Source organism: Camponotus floridanus, unplaced genomic scaffold (assembly GCF_003227725.1).
Source record: "Camponotus floridanus strain SB8 unplaced genomic scaffold, Cflo_v7.5 scaffold77, whole genome shotgun sequence".
In the NCBI taxonomy this organism is placed as follows: Eukaryota; Metazoa; Arthropoda; class Insecta; order Hymenoptera; family Formicidae; genus Camponotus; species Camponotus floridanus.
In genome coordinates, this window is record NW_020229846.1 from 331,893 (window position 1) to 349,957 (window position 18,065).

The 18,065-nt window shown below is 29.1% G+C and overlaps 2 protein-coding genes across 2 annotated transcripts in view; both read left to right on the forward strand.

The window, feature by feature from the left end:
- The first annotated feature begins 4,367 nt into the window (after window positions 1-4,367).
- On the forward strand, window positions 4,368-6,323 carry LOC105248405. Its single transcript, XM_011253167.3, has 3 exons — window positions 4,368-5,180; window positions 5,512-5,763; window positions 5,886-6,323. Exons 1-3 carry the CDS (start codon window positions 5,160-5,162, stop codon window positions 6,174-6,176), a joined length of 564 nt encoding a protein of 187 aa, XP_011251469.1. The 5' UTR covers window positions 4,368-5,159; the 3' UTR covers window positions 6,177-6,323.
- Window positions 6,324-10,455: 4,132 nt separating this feature from the next.
- Window positions 10,456-18,065, forward strand: part of LOC105248406 — a 43,370-nt gene continuing 35,760 nt past the window's right edge. The window contains exon 1 of the mRNA XM_011253168.3: window positions 10,456-10,608. The gene's annotated coding sequence lies outside the window, so the exon portion shown is untranslated. The remainder of the gene's footprint in view (window positions 10,609-18,065) is intronic.

Below are 18,065 nucleotides of genomic sequence, written 5' to 3' on the forward strand. Positions count from 1 at the left end.
TACTAATAATTAATATAATTAATAATAATTTATTAAATATTAATAATTTTATTAAAAACATTTACTTTTTAATAAGAAAATTTGTACATTTACTTTTTAATAAAAAAATTTGTATATTTAAATTTTCGCAAATTATTGATTTAATAGTCATGAAATTATTAAAGAAGTTTATTCTAATTTTTCGAGGATTTTGTGCGCGCATACTTGTAATAATGGGATATCATGTATACATATACATCCTTTTTTTCCATTTTTTATTATTTCCAAACAAATATTTAACGTTCTAATTTAAATATTTAAATGTTTATATAGACAATTACAAGCCAAGAAAAAATAATGAAATTAATGATGAAGAGGTGACAGATGACGCAGGAAATAACACGTTTACAGAATCCTATCCTGAAAAATCTTTTCAAAATAGTCCGTCTCTAATTATGAAAAAGTCTAATCGTATATATGGTATGTTCAATTATTAACAATTAATAGTTAATTACAAAGTGATATATGTACAAAAGATAAAAGTTTAAATGATTGCCATTCCACATGCGTTGCACTATTACGATATTATAATATTAAAAAATACTAAATACTCAATACATACATGCTTTTTTGCCAAGCATTTTTTCGTTATTTCTAAACAAATGTTTTACGTTCTGTAATTTAATTTCTATAATTTAAATATTTAAATGTTTATATAGACAATTACAAGCCAAGGAAAAATAATGAAATTGATGATGAAGAGGTTACAGATGACGCAGGAAATAACACGTTTACAGAATCCTATCCTGAAGAGTCTTCTCAAAATACTCCGTCTCTAATTATGAAAAAGCCTAATCATATATATGGTATGTTCAATTATTAACAATTAATAGTTAATTACAAAGTGATATATGTACAAAAGATAAAAGTTTAAATGATTGCCATTCCACATGCGTTGCACTATTACGATATTATAATATTAAAAAATACTAAATACTCAATACATATATGCTTTTTTTCCAAGCATTTTTCGTTATTTCCAAACAAATGTTTTACATTTCTAAACAAATGTTTATGTTTTGTTATTTTAATTTCTATAATTTAAATATTTAAATGTTTATATAGACAATTACAAGTTAAGAAAAAATAATAAAATCGATGGTGAAGAAGTTGCGGTAACGCCTGACACAAGAAATAATATGACAGAATCCTACCCTGAAGATGCTTTTCAAAATAGTCCGTCTCTGATTATAAAAAAACCCTATTGTATAACAGGTATTCAATTATTAACAAATTGTTAACTACAATTAAAGTGATGCGATATTATGTATAAATAATGTTATCACACGCACACACACACACACACACACACACGTACGCACGCACACGCACACACAAATACACAATAATTTCTACTAATTATTTTACAAAACTATGGAAAATTACAGACAAACAGCTGCGTGCTACACAGAAGGATTATTTCAAAGATAATTTTGTTGATCGAGGAAAAGAAAATAATAATTTTCAATTAATTGATTCAACAAAATGTACTTGTAAAGTTTGTCCAGCACACGTTGAAATGCAAAATAAAAATGGTATACATTTTATCTTTAGCTCATCGTGTATATGTGTTATATAAAATTATTTATAATGATTGTTTTTTCAGAAATATATTTTAAAGAAATAATTCGCCAACAGAATTACTTCAAGGCGCAATTATGGCAAACATGCGAAGACATACGAGACTTGAAAAATACAGGATTAAATCAAACTAACGGCATTCAAAGACAAGAATCAATATTTTCTTCTTTCACGCTCCCATTAGAAACGGAAGAACAACTAGAAGAAGTAGAACAATATTTACAAAATCAAACTAATTTTGAAATATCGGTAATCTATTGTTTTTATATTGAATACTGTAATCTTTTAGGTACTTAAAAAATTAAAATAGTATTCAAAATAAATCACATACACATACACATACATACGCACATGTATATGCACACGCGTGCACACACACGTATACATTTTACCTAAAACTCTTATATATAATTAAGAATTAAAATTATAAGATAATATAAAAGTTAACATAAATATATTGCAGGTAGTACAAGCATCGCGTATTGGTGGTAAAAACTCGTATGAATTCGTAAAACGAAATTTGAACCAACTTTTAAGTAATAACCTGGGTAAAAAATACAGTTGGTTTGGAAAGAAACAGAAAAAAAAATTTCATGAATTGAAATTAGCGAAAATGTTAATGGGTAAGTAATTAATAATGTCTAAATAATTTAAAAATTAAAAATTTTCACGGTCTTCTTGTCCCATTTTAGATTTTGAGTTTGCTTCTTTATTTATTGACGTTTTATAAAGATTATATAGTTTACTTCATCAAATCTGATAATCTGTCTGATATTAGTGTAGAATATACGTATATTAGAAAGCTTGCAAGTCATTTTAATGAATATAATGTTTGTGAAATGGTGTACAACTCAAAATGCAATAATAAGGCGAAAATCTCTAAAACTTATTGATTTAAAAACATTTTTATTATTGCTCGACATATATTTTTATGTTTCAGCTGCAGGAGAAGCATACAATGCGTCCTTTACTAGAAAAGATTTGGAAGAGTCTACACAAAAATGGCTACGAAGAGCTAAAGAAAGATATGACGCAAGTGAAAAAAAATTGCAGAGAGAACAGAATAATCGTACAGACTAAATAAAATATGATTAACGCAAAAAATAAATAGATTTAAAAAATTACCTAATTAGTTGTTGTTTTTCTAATTAAAATTTATAACTAAAAATTATATCCAAAATCAGTCTGTAATAAGTACAAAATTAGGTATATAGCGGACATTCTGTGTACGTACAAAGTTGTGACACACGTACATCTTATGAACATCCATAGAATGTCCGGCGGATCTTACTTGGACTATATTTGGATGTCCAAATGTCCACAAGCGGATGTTCACTGGATGTACAATGGATATCCTTGTGCTATCTGGGATAGTTGTTTCGAAAGAAAAATATGTAATTTACAATTAACAATTACATATTTTTTCTTAAAACTATATTAATATTAATATAAACTATAAGATTAATACACTATTAAATGCTGATAAAACTGATTTAATTTTTAATTTCTGTTATATATATATATATATATATATATATATATGTGTATATATACAACAGAAATTAAAAATTAAATCAGTTTTATTATATATATATATATATATATATATATATATATATATATACACGCACTATATATATAAAGTTTTATTATCTTAGGATTATCTTTAAAAATAAAAAAAGTTGTTATATCTTTAATATTAATATTTATTTTTCAATATATGTATATTCTTTCTAATTCCACACAAACTTGGCGCGCTTCTTCAGTATAAGGTGTTTTGAAAATCCGGGACTCTGTTTAATTATTTTTAAACATTGCTTTGAATCTGTTTTACATCGTCAAATCGGCTTCTTTTCGACTTTAATTTAAATTTAGAGAAAAATAATAGTCAGCCGAGGCTAAATTAGAAGAGTAAAGGGAATAATAAAGTACAAGCTCTTCTAATTTAGCAGAGGCTAAATTAGAAGAGTAAAAGGAATAATAAAGCACACGTTTTTAGACGCTAAAGGTAATTGCAGCGCCGGAGTGTGTCGTGGAGCAAAAACCAATCACCATTCCATTTCAGCTCAGGTCATACGCGATTGATTTTTGCAAGCAATTTTTCTATGACGGTCTTGTAAAATTCAATCAATTGTTGTACTTTGTAGAACAAATTCTTTATTAATCATGCCTTTTACATGAAAAAAAAGCAATGAGCATTGTTTTTCTTCTTAACTCTTAGAATCGGAGTATCTTTACTCTTGGTGAATTTTTTTCAACCCATTCTGCACTTTTTTATCATTTCATTTGTTTTCTGTAGTAATTTTAGCCAATTTTACACAAAACTTTATCACGTACCGTTGTTTGATAAACGCTTCCGAGATGACGAGATAACACAAACAGGTCACACAAAACAGATTGGAATATGAACTGCATTGAACCAAATTAATACGAGAGATTTCAAGTGGCAAGAGATAGATGGCGTTGGGTACGTTTTATAAGATTAATCCTAAAACTATATAATCTTATATCGTGTATATTTACTATTACAAATATTTATTATTACAAATATTACAACATATTTTTGCTGATCTTGTTCTTTAATATTTATATTGATAAATACGTAATAATAAATAAATAATATATTTCTTTATATAATAGCCTTTCGATAATAGACTCAAAAGAAAATATATATAATCGTTTACCTGTCACGGCAGGTGATAAATTCATTGAGTGATGGTGGGAGATTTTATTCGTTTATCGCGTAAGCGATAAAGCTGTCGTAAAGTCTCGTCGTGGTGGAAGTCATATTGTTCTTCGTATTATTCTTGGATATTAACGTTACAGAGTTTTCTAGATAGCTACGGACTACATAAATAATTTTTGGTCTAGATACAGTTTTGTACAAAAATAAAGTCCGAGCATCTTTCCGTTTTATCATTATCGCGTTGATAGTGGCAATCAGAATTTTTATATGCAAGTGACAAGTGTTTTTCTGACGTGAAAATTTCTCGAATCGCTCTATTTCTCTGTTTCGATCTTAAAACTTGGTCATTAATCCTGGCGCTACATTCTAATTTCAATTATTTTTCAATATTTCTGATTGATAAAGCAATTGCATATAAATTGCTAAAGGTGCTTGTGCAATTTGCATGAATTTGACATTTAGAAACCTGATTTTTTTATCGATACACGGATTTTTTTATCGGATAAACAATGGGTTGACATGGATTTGGATGTCTTTATATATATTCTTTTATTACGCAACGCAAGTGACATAAAATAATGTAAATATTTCGCGGAAAATGCCGACGTTCACTGACGAATACCGTTCAGAGAAAATGTGATCACATCATCAATCAAGTATTTCGTTCGCTCTGAAATCATCGAATTATTACAAATATATTCTTGAAGACACAAACGCGAAATATGAAAAGTGGCACTTTGTATCAGCTTGATCATTTTTTTATCGTCATAGATAAGTATATCGTTGATGAGATAAACCGATTGATTAACAACGATTGCAGGAAAGAACGACTTTTCTACAAATCATATTCGAAATGTTTTTTCTCGTCCTTTTGGTATGTATTGTGTCTTTCTTTTTTGCTAATAATTTAATATAACAATAATTTAATATAAAAAATAAAATACAATACACATCGATACGATATTTCTAATCTGATAAAAAATAATTATCAAATAATATATATATATCCTTGTCTCGTATTTTATCGAGTACGTAAGAATGATTGCAATTCTTTGATCCGGGATTATTTAGTTTTATATATCATTAAGATAAAAATCAACATATAAAAAATAAAAACGAAAATAGATTTCACACAAGTACGCGTATCCTCTTACGAAGTGAATCTTTAGTACATGAAAAATATATCCAAAATGCAAATTCTTCAGGATGCAGATTGTTCTGGTCGAACGCTAGCTACTCTCCTGGTTGCGTGGGTGACGGCAGCAATGGTAGCTTCGATATTATTGCAATGGGAATACATGTGGATTGTTTTGGCGATACTGACGCTGCTCTTCTTATTACTCTGCGGATACACCGGCTACAAAATGAAGAGGACTCACGCGAGAATGTTACTCGAGCAGCAAAGAAGAGCAGCGATTCGGACTGTTTCGAGTATCACGGCCATTAATCGTAGACAAGTACTTGATGATCTATGTCGAATTAATTATTTTTTGAAATACATATCTTGCAAGCCATGCACATGTCTTACAAATGTATAACATTTTTAACAAATCTCTACCATTTCCATGTATCTTTGCAGATAGATTCAACTTACCCGACTCACCTGCATGCGGATTTACCACCATCTTACACGTCCGTGACTATGCAAACAGCAACATCAACATCTCATCAAGCATCCGACGAAGACAAGTATGAAGATCCCCCACCGTATTCGGTCGTAATCGCTTCTTTAGATAATTCTCAAAATCGAAACGCAGAAATTTCAAGCGAATCGAACGTGTTTCCTTTCAAATTTACAAAGATTGGAGTTGCCGATGTCTCTGCCGCCACTTCCTCTTCCACGTCCCTCGCGTGCCCACATGGGAGATAAGGAATGCAGTCGAGTTACCACTCTCGAATACTTTAAATGTTTTTGTTCTCACAATGCTTCCATGAAATGACCAATTAGAGTTATCAATGTTGTTAATGTTAGTCAAATCGGCCAGTCTAAATTAAACATTGAACAATTTGAATAAATAAATATTGTAAATAATAAATATAATTAATATGAATAAAAATATTATTGCAATATGTGTATGGCAAAAAGTTATGAGATTAATTGTATCTATAGTGATTATATCTATGATGATGCTGAAGATATAATAGTTACAATCTTTCAAGATGAAAATAATAAAAATTACATTTACAATATTGAAAATTATGTTAAATATATAGTAACATCGCTCAGTAGTGCATCTTTTAAATCGAATTTTGGTATGTAAGTATTAATAACTATTAATAATAATTTTATTATACTATACTACTAATAATACTATTAATAATAATTTTATTATAATACTATTAATAATACTATTATTATTATAGTACTATTAATAATAATTTTATTATAATTGATTTGTTTCTATTTTTATTAATTTGCATGTTATCATACATATTATATTAAAAATAAGAAATTTATATTTTTATATATTATATAACTTGTAATTATTTGATAACTAGAATACTATCAAGATACTCCTAAGCATGCAATACACGCAATTTTCCGCTCTTTACGAGAATTCAAATAACGCTTCACATACTATCTCTCCGGTTGGAACATTGGAAACTAATATCCGTGACATTTCAATGACGTCATTTATACTGTTAAAATGTTTTCAAATATTACATCCATCGTACTCGAAACTCTTCAAAGCATCCCTAACATTTTCCCGAGCGCACCCTAGATTATTGGATATATTCCTACAAAAAAGATAAACAATTAGAACAAGAAAATGACAAAAGTTGTAATAATCATGTGATATTATATCTTCCTTGAAAGATTTATAATTGTGTGTATGTTTTATCGTATTATAAATGTTATAATGTATAATAGCGAATGAATTAACCCATTCACTTATAATAAGTATTTCTTTTATATTTTCTCTCTCTCTCTCTCTCTTTCTCTCTCTCTACCGTAATTATTTTTTTATTCTTTGAATTATTATTAAAAAAAGCTTTTTCAATGAACAATTGATTAAAGAATCGATACGAGATCTCGAATATAAGAAACAAATATTGTCGCAGACAAAAAGATTGTGATACTTTTTTTTTATCGCGCTTCTTAAGTCCAGCATTCATTCGCGCAATAGCGATAATATAATTATATAGATATGATTAAATACTGAATGTATACAAGGAAAAAACTATTGATCGCGAAAATTTTAAACGCAAAGTTCTGACAGAGAGAAAAAGAGAGAGAGAGAGAGAGAGAGAGAGAGAGAGAGAGAGAGAGAGCGCAGGACGCAGGTGACATCTAGTATGCGCGACATTTGACTAATACAACAGTCCGAACTCAGCGTCGAATGGATAACACTGGTCAACACTCAAATTTTTTCCTGACATTTAACATGTATTATAGGTTATATCTAAGACACTGATTACGAAAAAAATACTAGTTTAGTTGTATCAGCTCTACTTTTTTTATTTATAAGATATTACAATTATATCGATTATCGATATTTTTGAAAGATGTATTCGTCACAAATATAACAAAAACTATCTGGATTATGTAAACAACATCTCCGAGTCGAAGACATATCGAAAGTTAAAAAAATAATAATTTTGAGTCGAGTAAAACTCAAAAAAATTGCACGTGATGTCTAAAGGGGGTAGTCTAAAAATATTAAAAAACAAGAGCTGTTAAAAAAAAACTACTGTCGTACTCGAAATTAGTACACTTAAATAAGCCCAAAACTGCAAAATTATAAGAGGAAAAAGTTAAAATTATTTTTTTTGTTGACCAGTGTAATTCGTTACATCGAAAAGATTGAGCGCGAGAGGCGTACCAGCGTGCATTGGCATCTATTTCTCACTTATAAACACAGATGTCTATAATATCTGTGCTTATCAACTATTCTCTCTATGACTGTGTTCCGATATTCACTGTTAGTATTAAAAATTTCTAATTTACGCACCGACGAGATACTATTAAAGACTGATGGTTTTATTCCTTAGGAAAGTTAGCCCTCTCCTCCACTTTGATCATTGGGAATTTTTTTTCACCAGCTTGGTGATTGATTAATAATGTTTGGTATAATATTCAAAACTTTTGGTAAACTTTTGGTTTTTTGTTTTTTCAGAAAACAAATTTTTAATCTTCTTTAACGCCCCCCTTCCTCCATTTTGACTATTGAGCATTTTTTTCCAATCTGATTATTGATTAGTACTGTTTGGTATCGTATTTAAAATGTTTGATCTCCCGTTTTTTTCAAAAAATCGTAAACAAATTTTTAATCTTTTCAGAAAATTGTGAAGGAGAGTGGCTTCTTCACCGATTTCGCTGAAATTTATGCGCTAAAGACGCTATAGGGAAATATTGCTAGAAAGTAGAATATAAGATTAAAAGATTTATTAGAAAAATGTTTAAAAGAGTAACACTTTTTTTAAGTTAATTTTTAATTATATTATAAAAATTCTCTCTAATCATCAACTAGCTAACATTTCTCTTATTTTTCAATCTTTCTATCAAATTCTTGTCTACAAGTATCTCTAATGGATTCTATTTTATATTTAATTGTACGTTATCAATCATCCTACTAATTTTACTTAAATAATACCATTCTTGATTTTATTTTTTTTAAAAACGCTAATTTTATTAAGTTCCCTCTTCTTTTAAATAGGTTTTTTAATAATCTGTATATTTGATATTTCATAATGTTGTGGATATATGGATATTTCAAAAAATTTAAGACATCTTGAAAAATTGCATAATATTTATTTGACAAAAGACACAGAAATATGTTATATAAAGCCTTTTTTTCTTTAAAAAACTTTTCAGATAGCACAAAGACATCTTACAGATATCTAAAGGACGATAAGTTGTCTTTAAATAATTTTTTAGATATTTTTTAGGAAAATATGTTGTCTGGACTCTTACTTTAATTTAATTAAATATATATATATATATATATATATATATATTTATATATTTATATATAAATATAATAGAAGAATTTTTATTAATAAAATTCTGTTTGAAACTTGTAATTGTTTTTCCAATTTTTAAGATTATTTTGACATTTTTAATACTTTGCATTCATGTATTTTAAAATTGCGTTCCTTGTGCTGCTTATATGTCACAACCGAATTTTCTTTCGGTGAAAATATATTTTAGCGACAATATAAAGTTGTGAATCTTACTATTATTATAGATATAAGTAACGGTAAATAATGTGATTCATTATTCACTAACACGTCATTGAATTAAACATATCACATAGGTTTTTGCACAGTAAAAAAGTGAAATTCATTATTCATAGTTTATTCTTTCTTCTTTCTCTGGTATTTGCCTTTCTATAAATTATATTTTTAATAAATAATAATAATTTATCATATGTTTGTTGAATTAAATATTAAATTATGTTTATAACAATTAAATTATAATCGTTCATTTTTTTACCTCTATTTTCTAAATGCCTATAGAGCCTATCAAAGCATTGCGATATCGTATTTAAATAAAATATATTCTCTCTTATTATTTTAATAATTTCATAATGATTATTATAGAATTGAAATTAAAAAATTATTGCAGTTTCTATTATTTTTTTCGATCTTGTATGAAATCTATCTGAAATATTTATTTTGGAAAAAGTTTTATTCTATTGCAAATTTGTAAAATAAATTATTTGAAAAACGATTGGTCAAAAATCAACATTTGTTCTGTGATAGAATGACATATATTTATATATATATAAAATTTAATACACTTTTTATAATTTTTTACAATTTAATATATTTCATAAAATTAAATTAAAAAAAAAAAATATCTTCATAATAATTTGTGTTAAATATTTTTTTGTGTTTCTTGAAGAATAAAAATTTTGCAGTAACGTTTTCTCAAAAATAACTGATTCCATCCTTTTTAATTTCGTAGAAATAAGATATATCTGTTACGTGTGTGTTCGTCATATTGCTATATTTTTTTGAAATTAACTTAAATGGAATGCTTCAGATATAGCACAACTAAGACAAAGAGATCTGAAAGCACTGTCTTGTTTTATTTTGACATACTCCATCCGTTAACGAGTCTGCGCGTTGCAGGAGATTTCTGTTTGGCTTTTCCCGGCAGCGGCGGGATACACCTATTCCCGCCAGTCACGTGGTGAGCTTTCGCGGGTACGGATCGCGTTCTCCTGTCTTGGCCTTCTTTTCCCTCGATATTACGATAATAATTTGACGGTAACGTGTGAAAGAAAACCCGCATCGAGAGAGAGCCAGTCGGATTCAACACGGATCAGCGCGCATCTTTGAAATTAACGCCCGAGGTAAATACAAAATCTTCCTGTCTTATTGTACGTGATTGACAATTTTGCATTTAAATTGTGATTTTGTATTTGCGGCTTACCAACTCAAAAGTCAATTTTGTTTGAATAATAGAAATTAATAGCAAGATAATATGTCGTTTGACGTAAGTGTGCGTTATCATCTTGAAGGGCGAGAACATACTGCGAAAGTAGACACACATACGGTCGATATCGTGCAACATAGAGCGTCTACATTTGGAATCTAATATCTACCTGGGAACACTGTCCGATGATACTTAGTTACTGTATTGAATAATACAATATACATCGATGTGCTTACCTAACGACTGACAGTCTACTTTGTGCACCTTCTCGTGGGTTGATATAAAATCTACAAGAAAACACAAGAATTCCTTATACTCTTTATCGGCTCTACGCATTTTTTTTACAATATTTCAGTTGCTCGTTAGAAAAATTGCGTTAACTTTTCATATTTCATAATTATATAGTCAAAGCAGAGATCTCTTATCTCATATTTTATAATACTAATTTAAATATTAGATAGGCGCATACAATTCGTAGTATCTGCGATCCAAAGAAGAAAAATTACGGACGTGACGCGAAATTATAATCTTATAACGCGAAAAATTAAAGGAGAATATCTTTCTTGCCTATATTACATTTCTTATTTTCCAAGATTTCTTAATTAAACTCTTAATTAGAATTTTAATAAAAGTACGTGATCTTTTTGTGAAGATATTCACGGAAAAAAATTATATTCGATCCAAGATTGCAAATGAAAGCGCGTCAAAAGAAAAATTTGTATCTCTCTGCTGATATTATAATAACACTTGTATGCAAATTATTTGAATAGCTGATTTGTGCATTTCATTCCAGATATCGCGTATTAGTAGGAAGATCATATTTCAACAGAAGCTTTTTGAAAATACTCCAGAAATGGGTGATTCCCACAATATCACTCTCTTCTTCGGAAATGGATTCCATTTACTTTTCTTAGAGGCACCGTATTTGAGTCTTTCAGAATAGTGATGGTTTATTTTGCGAGTAGATGATATTTTAGGAAACGGAAAACTTCCTTGCTACGATATAAAGTCGACTTTTATGTGTTATTTTACGACAATTTAGTTTTGTTGAACCTCATTACATTTTTTTGAAGAAGTCTTTGAGAAAAGTTCTTTATGAATATTTTAAAATTATAACGCAATTTCATTATACATGGGTTATATTTGTTATCCAATTCTTTGTTATTCAATACTTTGTTATTCAACTTTAGCGTACATGTAAATAAAATATAACATTCGAAAAACTTATTGTTAGTGTATATATATATATATATATATTATGCAGATTGAATTTACAACGTACAACGCCATAATTCATGCTTTCAATTTTTTTATTAAAATAATTATTAATCAAATTTAATCGATTAGAAAATTTCTCGTTGTTTTTTGATAGTAAATGTTTATAAAGTAAAGCTTATAAGTATCGAGTACATATGACAATTTTGTGATATTTGTTGCGTTACATCGTGCACATGAGTTGCACATTGAATTAATTAATTTTACTTCTCAATTAATATAACTGGCATATCTTTATATTCTGGCTTGTTATTTTCTGTAATATGCAATTAAGGATGTTTTGTACCTATTTTCAAAATATTGAGAATTTAATGAAAATTGTATAGAATGTCCTTACATATGTTTAGAATTTTCAGTACAATTTTTAAATCGATTCACTAAAGCGTTCTCTCTCTCTCTCACAAGTTATAAGGATTTTAATTTGCACCGAATTAACATTTGTTCTTATGGGAAACGTATAATCACGTCGATTCAAATGACAAAACCACATGGAAATAATATTCAGAATTTGTTTAAAATTTGAAAAAGTTTAGATACAGAGGAAATATTTGGTCAAATAATATTATACAAGTACTAACTGGTTAAAAAGATATTAAATATAATTCAATGAAGTTAGCCATGTCTGTCACAAGGCGAAATTCTCTGCCAAAAGTTAATCATTTCGATTAACAAAATTTGGAATATTTCAATAAAAACGCAATAAATATTAAAAAATACATATCTGCACTGTAACTAAGATCAAATTGTAATATTCCACACAATTTCTTACTCAAAATACACCAAAAGTGGATATATTCGTCAATATTGAATTTCTGCTACTTTTTGCTGGGATTGTACATACAAAACATTCTTAATATCCTCAATAAGCGATACAACAAATATACTACATAATTATGAAAAAATTTATACAACATGATATATACCACATAATTATGAAAAAATATATACAAATATGTAACAAATTATTCCAAAATTTCAATTTCCACATCAATGTAATATTTATAACATATCTCGAGAGAGCTATATAATCATCAGTATATTCCTCGTTATTATCCGCCATAGCAAACTTTGCTTTATAAAAAAACATAAAATTGCTGTTTTACATGAGTTAAATAACATTGAAACTCGAATCAAACATGAGCGAATAGCGGAAAGAACGGGTAGAGAAAAACTTTTCTTTTGCGTGTCACATGCGAATATGTTTCTCTTCGGGTTCGTGTAGTGCGACGTGTTTGCGAATACTCGTCGAACAATGAGTTTTCGACATTTTCTTTTTTGTTTGTGTAACCAAATCTCTTTGAGTTCCTCAACTATTTCAGATGTCTGTCATAATAGTGTGTTTTGTTGGAAATTGCCGGGTTGACCAATGAATGAAAATACTTTCTCACAGAATTAAAATGCGCAAAAAATGCATCATATGATTCTGAGAGTGCTACGTTTTTATGAAATTTTTAAAAGCATTTATGTTTCCAATAAGAATATTTATATGTCATCTAAAATTTTTTTAAAATTTGATGGATTTTAACATTTGATGGATTTTTTTATATTTATATGTGAATTTAAATTTTGTTAAAGCTCATATCTCAACATTTATATCTCAAATTTAGCTACGAGTAATTTAATCCATAAACTGCGAACGCAAGCGAGATATTTCTATCCTTTATTGGAAAATCTGATGATGCAACGAGATGTGGGTGAACAAGATATTTGATGCTGCCGATCCTTTGCGGTGATCTCTGATCCCCGATAGAGATTAACGAAGCTGATCGGTGAAACCTCGAGGGTGTTGCAATCCATCGATTGTTTCAAATCTCTGCAGCATGAGCGCACAAAGAGACCAATCTCTATTATTGGGAGCATAAAGTAAAAAATAAAAAGAAATTGAAAAAAAGAGTTATATAATATATAAAAATTTTTATAAGAGAATTTAATATACTTGATATTTTAAAAAACGTGAATATACACAAAAGATATCTCAAAATTATCAGATGATCTTTTAACAACTGATTCTCTAATTAATTTAGCGATTTTTTCTAAGGAAAAATTGAAAATCGAAGCATTAATAGTTTTCAAATTGTAAACCATTAAAAAAGAAAAGCTTCCGACGAACTAGGCTCTAAAGTCCAAAGATTAATAAAACTACACTTCGGTAAATTTCAGATTACTTTGTGATAGAATTTTAATTTCAAACTTAGTTATAAAAATATTGGAAGAAATTGAAAATTACATTGAAATTTACAAAAAAATACATTTTTACTAAAGAAAAATCGATTCTAAATTGGCTGAGAGAATCTGTTATTAGAAGAACGTATTTTTGAGGTATCTTATTAAATATACAGAGTGTTCCAGACCACCCGTACACCCCTTTTAAAATAAAAATAAATGGCTTTTATCAAAAATCGCGAATAATTTTTAAGTAAATCAGGTACGCTCTATCAAATGCTATTTTCAATTTTTGATTCCGACCGGAAATACGCCATTCGGATCGGAAATTGAATTTTTTTAGGGGAACATGACACTTTTTATTACAGATTCGAATTGTACGTGAAACAATAAGAAACTTTTGTATCAAACGTTTTTTTTTAAAGTGTCTCTATCAATCCTAAAATTTACCTTGAAAATAACTGTGATGAAATAATGAACTGAACGAAGATTGTCAATGAAGATATTAAATATATATTAACAGTATTTGCTGGTATCTAGATAAAATTATCTAGATAATCATCTAGATAAAAAATGGATCATCTTAATCTTTAATCAGATGAAGAAATACAAAGTATCTTTATCTTTAGCTTAGATGAAAAATATATGTCATCTTATCTAAAGATTGTCTAAGATGACGTTTTTATTATGCAAAAAAGTTTTCCAGGCAAGCTTCTAAAAATCTATCTAAAATATCTAAAATATATTTTTTATATTATTATTATTAATATATTATAAATATATTATTATTATATTATTAATATATTATAAATATATTATAAATATAAATTAATAAATAAATATTTATCATATCATTTATATACCTTTTTGCTATTATTTAAATATTCTTTAGGAAACGTGAAAGAATATGTGTTTATGATTTTAATATCCCATTTATAATTTGCGTCACATTTTTTACAAATATTTATAATCTTCTAAAATAAACAAAAATATCTAGATAATTTTCTAGATTATCGCAATAATTATCTCATCTTTCATCTAGATTAAGTAAAAGCAAAATCATCTTTATCTTATCTAAGATAAATTTACGGATTTTTATCTTTATCTTTATCTAGATAATTTTAAAATTATCTACAACAAACACTGTGTATATTAAATATATATCTTTTAAATATATACTTTAAATATATACTTCAAACATATGTTTAAATATATGAAAGATTAGAGGATGAGAGAAATGGAGTTGATTTTGTACAATCGTGCTATTAGATAAATTCTGTTTCGTCTGTTAGCGCGACCACTCACGAGTGAAATGTACATCAGCTTTGATGCTGAAGTCCCTTTGTGGGATCCAAGTGGTTGTTAATAACTTTGAAGCGCAGCTCTCTATGGAGGATTGGTCGGCGCGAACCTTCATGACGCATAGGGAGCTTTGTCTGGATCGTTAGACGAGAAGATATTGAACTTTGTGTCTCATAAAAAATGGACTCGAACTGCAATTTCGCAGAACGGCCAGTGCGCGGGCTACTTTCGATCAGCCATCGGGAAAGACAATGTTATGTGGCCGGCTACTATGACCGATATGACGTAGAAACGTTCGATTTTTCCGGGGAAATAAGGGCGTTTCAGGCAAGGGTTGAAATTGGCGTAATTTCAATAAATCCCACCTTCGCTGCAAATAAACTATATTTAATCGCGATAGGAACGCGAGAATTGGAGAATAAAATGCAATATTTGGTTTGTTGTAAAATTGGAGATTAAAAGATTTAAAGAGGACTTCGTATCGCGATCAATAACACAGGCCTGCGAGGTTTTTTTTTTAAAGATGCAATAGTGATTTCCGACGTAATTTTGTGAGCTGAATTCGAATCTGGCCGCCGAATTTGCGTAGCACATCGCGTTTTTGAGTAATTTGTAATTGAATGGCTCAAAAATCGCTATTTTGGCCAATTTCATGAATTTATTGCGAGGAAACCAAATTTTTTGAAATATTTCTGCCAATGGCATCGTATAATACTCACTTTCGCCTTTCAAATCCACTTTCGATTACCGCTGCACGATATTTTTTCGCTGAGATATATAAGTACGTTGTAAGAAAATTTACGTTAAAGAAAATTTATATAGACATCAATATGGTAGATCCATGATCTTGAAATTTGAAAAGACTGACATATGTCAGGTTCGGTTGGCCAAAAAAATATTGTAAAGAAATGTCTAATACAGTTGTTACACATTTTGATAAATTTGTCTAAATTTTATGCCTTTTTATTGTGATTCTATTCGCCATATTGGATGCGCCATTTTTAATTTCAAAAGGTGACAGAAGGTATTTAAAAATGTATATTTTTATCCTAATTTTGATTCGTAGTGAGATAGAGAGGTGGCACGGTTGATTTAAAATGGCTTATTAAATCCCTATGTATGACCAGTTTTATAACTTGTATATCTGAGCGAAAAAAAATCGTGCGGCGGTAATCGAAAGTGGATTCAAAAGATGAAAGTGAGTACTATACAATGCCATTGACAGAAATATTTTAAATAATTTGGTTTACTCACAATAAATTCATGAAATTGGCCAAAATAGCGATTTTTGGGCTATTCAACTACAAATAACTCAAAAACCTGACGTGCTACGCAAATTCGGTGGCCAGATTCGGATTCAGCGCACAAAATTATGTACGTCAAAAATCACTATTGCATCTTAAAAAGAAATTTTGATCCCCTTTTTTGCAGACCTGTGTAATTTTTTAATGCATTTGTCCTTATATCATACGATCGAGTTTGTTATTAATCGTTTCACAGAGGACATTATTACCCGTGACGCAAAAAATCATTAAAAAATGTGTACGTGTTAAATTCAAGCGTCGTAAATATTCAATTCATTACGTCGATGGCGCCTCCTCTTTCGACGCCGACTCGCGCCGGTCGATCAGACATCGATTGCTTCGAAATAATAAATGCCACGACCGATTGTTTACACGGTTGTAAGCACGTCTCCACGATCGAATCAAACTGCGAATACTTATATATTCGCACGTTCGAGAAATTAATCTTATTTAGATAATGGAATTTAGTAAATTCGTCAGCTTGAAAATAATTCGATTGGATACGCGAGGACACAAACCAGAGACATTAATCTCACTTATTCCCGGATTTTCCCGAGCGATGGTGGGGCTTTAAATAAAAAGGAATGAGAGCGCATTACTCTCAGAGTAGATAAAAATGAAAGACATTTCCATGGTATTACATTCTGCTCTTTTGTCGAGCGAGAATTCTACGAGAAAGTGGCATTGCTAATAAATTGAAATTTTTGTAATTCAAACCTGATTCCTCCCCAAAGACCTCCTATCTTCCAATGTAGATCGACAGATACAACGAGCTTTAAAGAATTATTAGTTCTTGGATGTTTCGAGCTCCTCTGCTCGACAAAGAGTCTGTTTTCGTGAATGCCAAAGTAACCGCATGCTTCAAATTTGCTAATGGCGTCTCGAGGCAAAAAGAGAGAGAGAGAGGTGCCAGCAAAGTGGAAGCCACTAAAAGTGCATTTTCTCGTAACAAGTTTGTTAGTATCCCGGAGAATAACTACATCGGTCCAACCGACAGCGTCACGACAATATTATCGCTGAAACTTTCAGACTTAAAATTAAATGGACGTAAATACTTTAGCCTTCGTTGTTTTCCAATAATGGTAGCGAAAAATGCATAAATAATTTGAGAGGGCGCAAACAAATTTTCAAATTAATATTCTAATTTTTTCACTCTTTTTTTTGCAATTAACTTTTTTCCCGTTAATTTGCCATCGTTGTTTAAAAATACAATATAATTACTGATTTCCATTACCAAGCCTCCTACGTATACGACGGAATATATGAAGTTTTTTCGCGGAAAAAGGTTTGCGTCATGAAAAACTGTGATGCAGCTCCACGCAAATAGATA

Coding starts and splice junctions, on each gene's coding strand:
- LOC105248405 (XM_011253167.3), top strand. CDS start 5,160: ATGTTTTTTCTCGTCCTTTTG. Junction 5,181..5,511: donor TGTTTTTTCTCGTCCTTTTG/GTATGTATTGTG, acceptor CAAATTCTTCAG/GATGCAGATTGTTCTGGTCG. Junction 5,764..5,885: donor CGGCCATTAATCGTAGACAA/GTACTTGATGAT, acceptor GTATCTTTGCAG/ATAGATTCAACTTACCCGAC.